The sequence below is a fragment of the Filicampus tigris genome, chromosome 7 (assembly GCF_054856515.1).
Source record: "Filicampus tigris isolate MCC_2025a chromosome 7, RoL_Ftig_1.0, whole genome shotgun sequence".
Lineage (NCBI taxonomy): Eukaryota > Metazoa > Chordata > Actinopteri > Syngnathiformes > Syngnathidae > Filicampus > Filicampus tigris.
Genome location: NC_141223.1, coordinates 336,931 through 350,146, shown reverse-complemented (window position 1 = coordinate 350,146; position 13,216 = coordinate 336,931). Strand labels below are relative to the sequence as shown.

Below are 13,216 nucleotides of genomic sequence, written 5' to 3'. Positions count from 1 at the left end.
ATAGTCTCTCCCAATCCTTCCTTCCATCCATTGTCAAAAGTGCAGTTTCGTGTCACAGCCATTCCACGAATTTCTGATGTGAAAATTCAAGACAATCCACAAAGGTTGTTTTGTAAACCGCAGCTGTTTAGATGAGCAATTCCGATTCCTTTGATGTGGGCCTTCAACAGCATTCGAAAGAAGATGGCCAATTAAAGATGCGTTTCGACTGAATGGCCATCGACTGGAGAGAAATTGAGCAATTGCGCAAATAAGCCTGGCGCTTCGGCCGATTCCTTTTTTCGGTTGCTCATTGATGTTTGAAATGGTTTGTGTTTATTTCCTTTTCTCTATTATGCACGCAACCGAAAATCGACTACACCTTCATCCCTCCCAAAAGTCGACTTTGACAGACAGATGCTCGATTGAAAGTAGATGCAGCTTGTAGCTTGTCCCATAACAAAGTGGCTGTTATCACTTGTGGGAAACCGGACACGTGAAGATGGTGCAGGCAAGTATTGGATTGACCTTTGGCAACAACGTGACACGGGACTCTGGTGTAGGTCAGCAAAACTTCACCATTTCAATCAAATCACTTCAGATAATGCACGGGTGGGTGGGGGGGTGTTGCTTTTTCATCCCTTGGAGCTTTTCTTTTTCTCCTGCGTTGACGATAGACGGACTGGCGGACCTTTGACGTTTACTGACGGAAGCGCGCTCAAAATAACACGACGGACAGACGATGACGGTTTGGCCCGGCTCGAAAAACAGACCGGAGCGATGGGATGACGGACGGACGGACGGACGGGTACCTTGGCCGCTGACGAATTGACGGGCCGGCAAGTCCAATCCCCAACTCCGGTCACCAACCCCCACCGGCTCCTCTTTTCTATTATTGGACACCAATGCTTCTATTGGCTGAGTTGTTTTCTTCTCATTGGAGACCGACACAGACGGACGGCTGACGAATGGCGGCACACTTGGAGGGAAAAAAAAAATGACGGGCTAAGTACCGACGGGAGCTGATTTTCCTCCGTCAATGGTACGATCACGAACCTCGCCGGCCTGACGGCTGACGGGAAAGCGCCCCGCCCCGTCCGCCACGCGCGCGTCTGTCTGTTGTCAGGGTAGCCGAGCGAGGGCCGCATCTACTGTGCGCGCGCGCGAGCGTGTCGACCAGGATCTCCGCGGGCGGCGGTGACGTGACGGCTGGCTGCGATCGGCCGGCGTCGTTTCTAGCTAGCGTAGGTGTGTTTGTTTGCATGTAAAGCGTGACGGGTGTGCTTTTCTGTCAAGTGTTGCTGAAAGGATTTCCATTCAAGAAGAGTCTGTCAACCCTTGCACTTAGGCTGGCACAATCACTTTCCGTTTGGCCGAGAGGGAGCGGGCATGATGAGGAGGAGGAGGAGGATGTGACTTGCTGGGTTACAGGACGTATGGAGGGAGGCAGGCGCGTTGCGTTTGAATGCTTGAGTGACTGCGTGGAACATCCTCGCCGCTTTAGTTTTGGCGGTGGGCGGCGCGCTTCTCGAGCGCCGCGTGAATAGCGACGGTCCCAAAAGAGCGCCGATGACGGAAGGCCGCTTCAATCGAGGCGACCGACGGACGCTTCGAAAAAATGTCAGAGCGATAAAGACGGGCAGAGACATCGTGCCAGGCCGCTGACGGAGCGGCAAAAGTGAGTCGGCAACTCACAAATACTCAACTCAATGATGATTTGGGAGGGACAGGACTGACGCAGGCCTCAAATATTTGCGCACGGTCGAGCTTTCGCTCAAAGTAACTGATAGAATTTGGCTTTTGGCAAGCAGCTACTATGCGCGGAGCTCCTCAATTTGCTCAACATTTGACTGCGCGCGCGCGCCTCTTTCCAATTTATCCAAGGTCTTTTTTCAAACGCTTTTGGTAAACATGGCTTTTTTTTCTCTCCACATTTAGAATTCAATGGGAAATGTGACAAAGCCGGAATGGAAAAGAGGCCTTTTATTGTGGAGCTGCTGTTGTTTAGCAACCTGAGAAAGGGACGCCTCCGCCGTCTGTTGCCACAACGCTGGGGCGAGGCCCTTGTTCCGCCGCGTACGTCACTGCTGCACTTGCAAGAGTTCGAGCTGGTCCAGCAGCTGCTGCTCCTTCTGCATCTTCTCCAGCTGAAACAAGAGCGGCGAGTCAGCGCGGGCGAGTCAGCGCGGGCGAGTCAGCGCGGGCGGGTCAGCGCGGGCGGGTCAGCGCGGGCGGGTCAGCGCGGGCGGGTCAGCGCGGGCGGGTCAGCGCGGGCGGGCCTTCCCCTGCCGGACCGCCCGCGGCCCAACAAGGTCAATCCATCAACAAGGAACAAACAAAAGTATGATTTCTTCCACGAGGTGACATGCAGCCAATACTCGGGCTGAGGTTGCAAATTGCGATTTCGGGGTCATTGGGAATAATGGTGGTTTCTCCTCATCGGGACGTGCGCGCTCCACTTTCACAAGTGTTTGGTGGTGTCGTGAGTGGGAGTGCTTTTCCTTATGAGCAGGTGCACTCACGTGTGTGTGGTGGATCTGGAGGTGGGCGAGTGCAGGGGAAAAAAACTCTTTTGTTGAGGTGAAACGCAATTGTGAGTCACCGCAAGGGACCTTCATACGGCGCGAGAGCGGTTCCGACCGAAAGAACGCTCGCACGGCAAAACTCAAGTAAGCGCCCGTCACTTTCCGACACTTAGCTCGGAAGCTACCGCAACAGTTGGCGTGCGCGTCGCCAATATTCAGCTCCCCTGGTCATGCAGTCAAAAACTCGGCAAAGGAACGACCGTACCCGTGTAGGACTGGCTGCGGCGAGCGCTTCCTGCCGCACCAAAGAGCCAGATTCCTTGCGTTCCTTTTCAGGCCGCGATTTGAAAAAGGCCAAGAAGGGCTTTGGCGACGTGGCTTTTCAAAAGCCAGATAGCAGCAGCCAATATTGCGCTTTTGGACGGATTGTCGGCCGCACGTCGACGCGGCGGCGGACGTCCGGCCTTTCTCTCTTTCGGGTCCAATGCGGACGTCGACTATTTGGTGTGGTGCCGCCAATCGTTGAACTCCGTCACTTGCTTTTTTTCTCCTCCAGACCACTTTTTGCAGCTGCGCGTTTCCAGACATCTCCCTCCATCGGGCGTCGATCGAGGCAAAAGAGTTTTGGCTCCCAAGCCGAGCAATTCGCAGCACGTCTCACTCGGATCCAAAAAGACTTTTTGGCCTCGGACGTCACGGGGACCGGGACAAAAAAGCGGCCGACGGGGGGCTGACCTGGTTCTTCTGCAGAACTCGTCCGCACGCTTGTTGCTCCTTCAGCTCCTCGATGGCTTTCAGCTTCTGCGACACAACAAAGAGCGGCGTGACAAACCCGAGCCGCCTGGGTGCAAGCGGCTTGAAAAACAAGAGTCCGCTGGCCTCCCTCCGCTCAACGCAACCTCGCCTTTGCGCGTTAAGCAACAAAACGTCTCATGACTCGCTGTTGACCTTCTTGACGTTCTTGATCTTCTTATCCGTCTCGGGGTCGCCGCGGGTCTCCGTCGATGGGCTGCGGGCGACGGGGGCGGGGTCGGGGGGCGGTCGGGCCTCGGGCTCGCTCTCCTGCGGAGGACAACGCCGAGCGTGAGGCGCCGAGGGCGACCTCGCGCGGACAAAAGTGGCTCGAGGAAGTTCGACTTGTTGCTATGGTAACCTTCACATCGGAAACAACAACGGTAACGCGTTTGATGCAAAACACGAACCGAACTAGCGATGAGATGAGCCCCCGACACGCAACGCCGATGTTCAAAAAGACATTTTTACTGTTGTCCGGTAACGCCGAACCTGTTGCTACGGTAACAGCAAATAAGTCAAAGGTTGAATTTGACATGACCTGTTTGGCGGCTTTTCGAGCTTCTCGTTTCTTCTGATTCTTCAGTGCCGCTTTGGACAAATTCTTGTCGGAAGGACGCGTGCTCTGTGGCGCCTCCTCCTCGTGCTGGCACACACGCACGCAGGCAGGCAGGCAGGCGCACACACACACACACGCGGTTGCATCAAGTACAAACAGCACGCTTTTTCTTTGCATGACAACAAAGAGCCAATTGGTGACTTTAGCGCCCGGCCTCACCAGCTTGGAAGTGGGCGCGGCCGGGAGGTGCCTGAGCGCGGGCGGCCTGTAGGCCCGAGCGGGCGCGGCGGCCGGCGGGCCGCCGCCGGCCGTCTGGTGCCGCGGCGGCCGCTCGGGGAAGCTTCCGTCCGGGAAGGGCTGCCAGCGGACTTCCCACAGCTCGCTGCCGGCGGGCGTCTGGTGCGCGTGCGCCACGCCGCCCGTGTAGTGACGCACCTGGAAGCCGTTGCCCACGCGCAGCCGCGGCGAGCACGTGGCCGTCAGCACGTGCTCGCCGTCCGGACACCAGCTGAAGTGAGTGGTGTCTGCCGCCTGACTTTTGGACACCTGAACGCAGGCAGGCAAGCAGGTAGGCAAGCAGGCAGGCAGGCACGCAGGCACGCACGCACGGATGCACGCACACCGCCTTCATGTGCGACTGCGCTGTGTGTGTTACTTATTCTGACTTGATTATTTGGGCTAGGGTCACATTCAAACTGCAGGCAAGTGTGACCCCGATCGTATTTTTTATTTTTTTTTATTTTTTCACCTCACGCGCGACCCGAATGTGACTTGACAGTCCGCACGGCTCGATTGAACTTTTTTTCTAATCCGACCTGGGTCGCTTTGATCCGCGGTCCGAGATCAGATGGGTATGGGATTTTTTTTTTTTTTTTTTTTTTTTGGAACACGACCTGAGTGCGAACGGCCAGGTGGCATCTCTCGGGCCTGGCCGAGCGCTCCGATGTGCAAAGTCGTTTTGAGTGACAGCATTGACTTGGTGCGTGACTTGATTTGAAAGTCGCCATTTATGGTGGCGCTTCATTTAGTATGCGCGGGCAATGACGCGACGTCGTCATCGGAAGACGGAGACGGAAAAGGCCGACCTCATTTCCCCCAAATATTTCGACCTCCCTCCTCCCGCGCGGCTCCTCTGTCGATACGAGATGAGCCCAACACGCCGCAGCGCTATTTACTTGCGTAAACATTCTGTTGTGAGTGGTGGTGACGTCGTCTCTTCTTCTTCGGAGCACGCTCCGTTGAGTTAACAGCTTCTTCCTCGTTGGTTTAAAAGCTGCTTCTTCTTCTTCGGTTTAAACGCTTCTTCTTCTGCCTACATCACGCACCATGCTGCGATCGGGTTTTTTTTTTTTTTTTTTAATCAAACGTTTTATCGAAGGCATTTTCTCTTGGTATCGATCACGTGTCAACGGCGATACATAGATATCGAATTATCGGCCCAGCCCCAGCGCAAGCGTTCACACGACATGATGAATGCGACCTCGGTCTGTCTGGCGGCGTTTCAGTGTTTGTGTCTCCAAAGTGACCCGCAAGCGCAGAAGGCCGCTTCGGTCGCATTTCATGGAGGAGTCACGTCACGACAGATGATGATGTACCTTCATAATCGCGCGGGGGAAAAAAATCTGAAGTGTGGCTGAATTACTACCATGGCCATAAATGGCCACTTGATGCTTCAAGTGGGATTCAATTCAAGTCAATACTGCGACCGAAAACAACTTTGCAGATCGAACCTCCCGCTGCCAGCACTTTCCAGCCGCGACGCGGAGCGCCATGTCGGACACGCGCGACCCGGCGCTTCCGACTGCGGCCGACTTGCAAACAATCCCGTGCGTATCCCATCTAGGATTGCATATGAAATTGAAAAAAAATGAATAAATCATCTGAATTGAGTCGATCAGACTGTCCTAAAATTGGTTTTAAATAAATACAAATCTGACACGGGTCGCATATGGGCAAAAAAAGAAAAAAAACCCAAAAACAATCTGGGTCGCGTTTGCCTGCGGTGCAAAGAGAGCCTTTGAAAATGAGGCCAAATGAGTTTCAAGTTTCTTGTGGCGCGGCGCTCCTCACCTGTTTGTACTTGTTGGCGTCCCAAACTTCCATCTGACCCGGAAGATTGCCGAATCCCGCCAGGACCAGGATGTGACCCTGCGGACTGGAGCCCGCCCACCGTTAAGATTGTCACCGGGAAGCGGAAGAAGCGAGGAGGGGCGCAGATGGGGCGGCGGCAACAGCGGCCTCCCTCACCTGTAGTAGGCGGCGTTGCGAGGGCCGCTCCCAAAGTCGAAGACGGCGTCACACTTGAGGTTGAAGATGGTGGCCTTGGCCGGCATGAAGCCGTAAACCACGCAGAACTCGCTGGACTTTGGACTCCAGGCCACGTCGTAGATGGGGCCGTTCTTGGCTGACGGGAGGGTCAAAAGAAGCGCCATCAGCGTCTCGTCCGCACCAAAGAGGCCCCGCCCCCACCTCCTCATCCCGAGCTCCACCCGCAGCCCGCCGCGCAAACGCCGCCCCCCGTTTGCCAACAAGCGCATCACGTACGCCTGATGCAAGCGTTCCGTGAAAAAGGGGGCTCGGGCAACTCCAGTAAAACCCCTCGACAAGTCGCTTTTGGGGGAGCCGCCGCAAAACGACGCGAGCGCAACCTCGGTTCCGTCCTTTGCCTGTGCGGAGATTGTGAAGCACCGGCACAGGTGTTTGCAAACGGACGAGAGCTACTTGGCCTTGTTGGCCGCAACGTGCCAAGAGTGACAACTCGCTAGCGTTAGCTCAAGCGGCATCCGCTTGTTGGAATCCACGCCCTTACCGGAGTCGGAGGGAAACCCGTCCAGCGACTCCTCCTCCAAAGCGAAGCGCTTCAACCGTTCAACCTTTCGGGCAGCTCGCACTTTGGAAAGGTTGGGCGCGTGAGGCGCGGCAATTTGAAAGACGTGAGCTGGCCGGACTTTTTGGCTTCTTTGACTTTTCTCTCATTTGAGGTGTCGAACGTCTTTTGAGGCCTTTGGCTCGTTGGACTTTTGAATGATTTGACCATTTTGGAACGACTTGACTTGAAGGGTCAGAATTTGAAGACATTTGTGACTTTTACACCTTTCAAGTGTTTGACTTGAGAGTTTGATTTGGGGGGAATTATTGCCTTTGGGAGCATCTGACTTTTGGGGTGCACTTGACGTTCAGACGTTTTGAGTCCTTGGACAGTTGTTAGCTCCCAGCGCTGCCACTAGCAAGGCTTTTCTCTGCATAATCGCGAGAGGTCAGGCAGCCCCGGACACCCGGCCCGTCGCCGTCGTCGTCATCAAACTCTCACACAGCTGCACGTGTGCCGTCTCCCCGCCGACGTGGAGGTAGTGCAGCGTCTGCTCTCCGTAGTACGAAGCTCCGCTCTTGTCCACCTCGGTGCTCGCCGTCACCAGCACGGCCGACGCTGTCGCCACAAAAAGCACAACACGGGTCGGCCACGTGGGCGGAAAGGGCAAATCTTAAGCTTCTCAAGTTTGACGCAAGTGAGAAAACGTCGAGTGAGTCGAGTCGAGCGAGCGAGCGAGCCTCACCCGCTACAACTTTCCATTCTCGCCGCAGTTCAAGTCAAAGCCTTTGCCAAGTTTCGAGCCGGCAAGTCCTAAAGTGGGCAACTCCGGAGTGAGCGGCCACATGCGAGAGCGCCCCCTACCTTTGTTGTTCCACAGCATGTTGACACGGTCGGCCTTGAAGAAGCTTTTGGTGGCCAGGGCGGCGTCGGGCCCGGCCAAGCGCGGGTACTGGAAGATGCGCACAAACGACGGCGCCCCTTTGCTACCCGGGACGTACACGCACACCTGATGTGCAAACAGCAACGTGCGCACAATCACCCGTCAGGACGGCGTGGCGGGGAGGAGGAGGAGGAGGAGGAGGAGGCGGGGGAGGAGGCGGGCCCCCGGAGCAGGCCGGCATTTCATTGCTCACCTTGCTGGGATGACTTCCTGGTGAAAGCTCAAAGTTGGCAATTTTCTGCATGTGAAGCTTGTTGGCGATGACATCTGCACACAAAGATGCTTTAGCATTAGCGCGAGATGGGCGGTTTATGTCGATTGATAATCTGATTGGGGCGCATGAAAGCACTTATTCCCACGTTTGGGAACAAAGCGTCTCGCCGGCGCACGTCTGTGACGTCAGTGTACACGTTCGTGTTAGTCCCGCAAGCTAGTAGAAGCAGAGCCGGCGGTACATTGTTTGAGTCCATAAAGTTTGCAGCAAAGTTTTGAGTGTCCGTCAAAACGGTCAACCTGATCATCATTTTAAATCGGATTCTAGACACTGTGTTCATGCCAATGATAGGCCCCTCCACAAGAAAAGTTATTTCAAGCTTTCTAACATGCTGTTAATTAGTAAAGGGACACACACACACACACGCACTGAAAAAAAGTACACACAATACAAACACGTGAGAAAAAAGACAAAGAGAAACAACGACCCTGACGAAAACATCCAAAGCAAAAGCCTGTCGTCAAGGCTTAGCGCGTCACGTCTATTAGCATGTGCGGCTAAAGCGCGTACATGCGTTTGTGCGCGCTTACTGAAATTGTTGTCTTCAAAGAAGTGCAGCTCGTTGCTGACCATCCTGACGGCCACCTTCTCGTCCGGGGACCAGCTGGGACACCTGCGCGTGCGACACGTGCGTCAAGCCGGGCCGCAGGGGGCGGGAAGGGGCGCGAAGCGGCCGCTTACCAGGCGTCCGCCGCCTTCTTCTGGAACAAGCCTTTGAGCAGGCCGGCGCCGGGCAGCTCCCACAGACCGAGGTTGGCGTCGCCCTGGGCCTCCCCGCCGCTCTCTGAAAACGCACGCCGCACCTCCAGAACTCAAACGCCGTTTGGGCTTTCGCCAGGACGCAAAAAAGCTGACGACCGCGACAGCGTTGAAAACAACTCTCGGATGCATCGATGATCCCTCCCGGGATTTACGACTAAACAACCAAGCTCTCAAAGTCTTCTTTTCCCGAACGCTCCTGGAATTTCTCGGCAATCGTCTTTTTTCTTCGCACGCCAATGACGCAATTGAAGCTCCAAACAAACGCGCTCCTTCTGAGATGGATTGAAATGCGTCGGCGTCAACGCTGCCACGGAGTTTCCTCCCTCAGGCGGACGGACGGCGCGGCGCGGCGCGGCTGTTGGCCGGATGCTCACCGCAGACGGCGCGGCTTCGTTTCATCGGCCATTCTGACAAAGTTGACAAATGGCATTGGAGCACTTCCGCTGCGGTCTGGCAAGCCGGAGCCAACTTCCTTCTGCGCCAAAGAAAAAATGGCTGTGGCCAGCCCGCACTCCACCGCGCTTCAAAAGCGACCGCGCAATCAAAGTCTCCGCGGGCAAGGTCACGCTTCGGCTTCGTCTTCGGCGGAAGTCCATCGTCGGAACATTCCAAATGCCGATCGTTGGTGTCATACCTTTGTTATCAATCACAGCGTCCTCAACTCATTCACTGCCATGGACAAATGGACACAACCCAGCCATTCAATCCCAGGAATTTATCAATATTTTTTTTTTTCCAAACGCTAGGCTCAAAGAGGGTCTGAAAACGTCTGGCAGTGGATGAGTTAAAGACAAAGTCGACCCAAACGCATTTTTTCCGCCAATGGCTTCTTTGCAGGCCCACTGGTTGAAACACGGCATTCGGATGAATATTGCCTTTGTGGAATAGCAGTTAGGGGGCGGCCATTTTGTCACTTCTGTCGACTGAAAATATGACATCACGGTTGCTCGGGTAGCGACTAGTCGCGACTAGTCACGACTCACCAGTCTTGTGAAAATGCGTCGGCAGAGCCCCGCCCGAGCAACCGCGATGTCATTTTCAGTCGAGAGAAGTGACAAAATGGCCGCCCCCTAACTGCTATTCCACAAAGGCAATATTCATCCGAATGCCGTGTTTCAACCAGTGGGCCTGCATAGAACATGTTCTGGAACAAAAGTAGATTTGGCTCGACTTCTCCTTTAAAAGCCGAGCAGCGGGTGGCACTGTCAAGTCAGGCGCCGGAGGCATTTTGCTTTTTGTCTTCTTTTCAAAAAAGGGGACCCGTTTGCCTCGCTTGGCATGACTCCCACATGGGGCTTTTCTGACGTCGCGCCCGCTCGCCGACGATCGGTTCATTCCACTGTCCGATTGCTCAGGTTTGCCCCGTTTGCCTCAGAAAAAAAAAAAAAACGGTGGTGTCACGGTATGAAAACTACAGCTCTAAATGCCCCATTTTCCAACTGAACATCATCTATTTTATTTGGAAACAGAATATGAAAATCAAATCATTCTGAACAAAGCAAGCCCGATTAAGATCAACAGTCATCTTACTGGTGTAGGGCTGCCAGGTGACCAGGATGTTGGCGAGAGGCGAGAACCGCAGCATGGCCGTCTTGGGGAGCTCCAACGTGGCCACCGAAGATCCGTCCGACGCCCGCGCCACTGACACGCTGGCGGACAAGAAAGTCAAAAGGCTGCCGGCGGGCAAGCGTTCAAGCGGCTCTCAAATGGCATGCCTCTCGTGCGGCACATACTCAAAGGTGCACCCCATGGGTCCGCGCCGGAGCCTGGACTTGTCACACTGATGTCAGTGACCTGTACTTGTCAGCGGAGCCTCGCGTTACCAACTTGATGAGCCCGTTGCTCATTTGAAACATTCTTAAAGCCAGAATGGAAATGCAATTCATCCATTCCAGCCCCTAAATTAAGTCACAGTGACCTTTTTTAACCAGTGTGTGGTTAAAAATAAATATAATACAATATAGAAACAGGTGGAAACACTCGCTATTATAAAGAAATTAAAATAAACTTGAAAAAAAAAACAAGCTAACTATTCATTGCTCATTAAGTTTAGCAGGAGGGGAAAAGGACTACAGCTCCTAATTGAAAAAGTTTGGTCCATAATAACAGGGAGAAAATCAGATTCCAGTGTTGCTTATGTCGGCTTCTTTTCAAATTCATCAGTTGATTTTGGCAAACCAATTCAGGGAAACGCGTCTGTTTCTGTTCTTTTCAAATTCATCAGTTGATTTTGGCAAACCAATTCAGGGAAACGCGTCTGTTTCTGTTCTTTTCAAATTCATCAGTTGATTTTGGCAAACCAATGCAGGGAAACGCGTCTGTTTCTGTTCCCCACATATGATGAAGTGGGATGCCACCTTGTCATTTGGCTACAGATTTCGTTGGGTCATTTCTAGAATTTGGGGACTGCCTCGCTCACGCTATCAGCAGCGAGCGCGTCCTCATTTGTCTGTCGAATACAAATCAGAACAACACCAACAGCACCGCATACGTGGCCTGGATCCAAAAGGTGGGCGGTAGAGCGCACATCTTTCTGCTCCTGTCCGACCCGAATATTCGCACTTCAATGTAAGATGCGGCCAGCGACACCACGGCCGTTTTGCCCTGACCGGGAGTGGGAGATGGGGGCAGGCGTCAACTAACAGGCAGCGCCATTTCCCCACAGAGATCATGCACCACCGCCCTCCCTCCCTCCCTCCCTCCGTCCCTCCCTGGGACAGATTCAGAATGGGCGCGGGCGTGGCGGCCCGGTCAAATCGCATACTCACACTTTGCCATTGCACCACGCCAACAGCGAGCCGTCACGGCTGAACGTTAGGCAGCGGCTCGCACCGGGATCCCTGGGTGACACACACACGCACGCACGCGCACGTTCAGTCACAGGCTGGGCGATGACATCGCTGATGATGTCACTGATGAGAGCACCTGGGGAAGGCGGCGTGCTCTTGGCAGGTAGGGGGACCGCGGCACAGCCACGTCCCGTCCGACTCCCTCACTGAAACAATACGTACACTTGGTCACGCACACACACACACACACACACACACACACACACACACACACAGAAACACAAAAGCACAAACTCACACGTACACAAACAGACCATGAAAGAAAGTCGCAAATTCCTGCTCTTTCGGTGATCCCGAGAGCCAAAAAGAAGTCTGCCGGCTCTAGGGCCTTTTCTATCCGGGCACCGGTGCTTTGCAATGCCCTACCCGCGGATATTAGAGGCGCTGCCTCAGTAGAAAGGTTTCAAACACGACTATAGACTTCCTTCTATACTTTTTGCATCGAGTCAAACTTTTTGTTGGCCTGTTTACTGCCGCTTCTATTCTCTTTTCTGGCTTGGGGATGAAGTGATGATGAATTCGCCCTTTGGATTCTACAGCAACTGAACACTACTGAAGACGACAGGTTGACGACATCCTCGGAGATTTCTGCATTGACCGACTGGCCAGGGACCCACTTCAGCCAAGTCGTCTTCCTGCAACGCTTCATCTGACTGACTTTCACATTATCTTAACCAACAATTGTATAGCGTCATCATTTGTGTTCAATGTTGTCCGCTCGGCATAAATTGCAGCCTGATCGTCCCGGATGGGGGACTCCCTCAACTGTGGCCCGTTCTCAGACTGTCCATTTTTTTTTTCGGGGGAGTTTTATCCTTGCCCTCCTGGGGGTAAAGATCAGGGGATGTCAATCATCAACTGTGGCCATCTGAAGCCCTTTGAGACTTTCTTGTGATTGGGGGCTAAAGAAATCAATTGGACTTGACAAAACGTACACGCTTCACTCACACACCATCCATCCTCTGTGCCGCTTATCCGCACGAGCGTCACGGCTGTCAAAATATTGCAAGGATCCAGACTGATTATTCTTTACCAGGAGCACAGTGATCATTAGCCTGAAATTTTAGGGGCGCAAGTAGAACATGTAGGGCAGCACATGAATCACAAATCAACTTGCAATGTAAATGTTCATTCACATTGCCACTCGTTTTCTCCAAATTATTGAGTAATGGGCGGAAATGTGGTGCATAAATTTGTCAGTACCAAAAAAATATTCAAGAACATTAACCCGACCACCGCCAAAAAAAAACCCAGCAAATGTGTTGGTCGTACAGGTGTGAGTGGATGAAAGATCTACAATACAATACAATTTTATTAATACAGCGCATTTCATAACAGCTAGAGCAGTAACAAATCACTTCACATACAAATAACAAAATAGCCAAAAGGTCAACTAGAACGAAGAAGAGAAATACGGCGAAATAACGAACCTGCTAAGAGGGGTACTGGCGACGCCATGTTGTTCACGTGACGGAAGGAGAACACATTCAGCCCGGAAATACGTCATACGGAGGCTCGTCGCTCACTGCCACGTCAGCGTGGAGCTCAGCTTTTGGTACACGTTTACTGTTTCTCTTTATATTTCAACTTGTCTTTTTTTTCCAATAAACCATGATCACAAGCTAAAATTGATTTAATTTTCAAACGTTTTTGCGACTATTTTGATTACAGGAAGCGGGTACGGGGAGGTTTTACTAACACTTCCCGTTTAAAAATAAAAGTCT

At 53.2% G+C, this 13,216-nt stretch overlaps 1 protein-coding gene across 1 annotated transcript; it reads right to left on the bottom strand.

The window, feature by feature from the left end:
- Window positions 1–1,944: 1,944 nt before the first annotated feature.
- On the bottom strand, window positions 1,945–13,156 carry eif2a (eukaryotic translation initiation factor 2A). The gene is made up of 16 exons (XM_086035199.1): window positions 12,923–13,156; window positions 11,569–11,638; window positions 11,412–11,483; window positions 10,174–10,292; window positions 8,563–8,665; window positions 8,412–8,494; window positions 7,801–7,874; window positions 7,529–7,673; window positions 7,166–7,282; window positions 6,103–6,259; window positions 5,926–6,010; window positions 4,075–4,401; window positions 3,838–3,942; window positions 3,453–3,566; window positions 3,240–3,305; window positions 1,945–2,126 (listed from the first exon to the last, which is right to left on the bottom strand). Exons 1-16 carry the CDS (start codon window positions 12,948–12,950, stop codon window positions 2,061–2,063), a joined length of 1,731 nt encoding a protein of 576 aa, XP_085891325.1. The 5' UTR covers window positions 12,951–13,156; the 3' UTR covers window positions 1,945–2,060.
- Window positions 13,157–13,216: the final 60 nt, after the last annotated feature.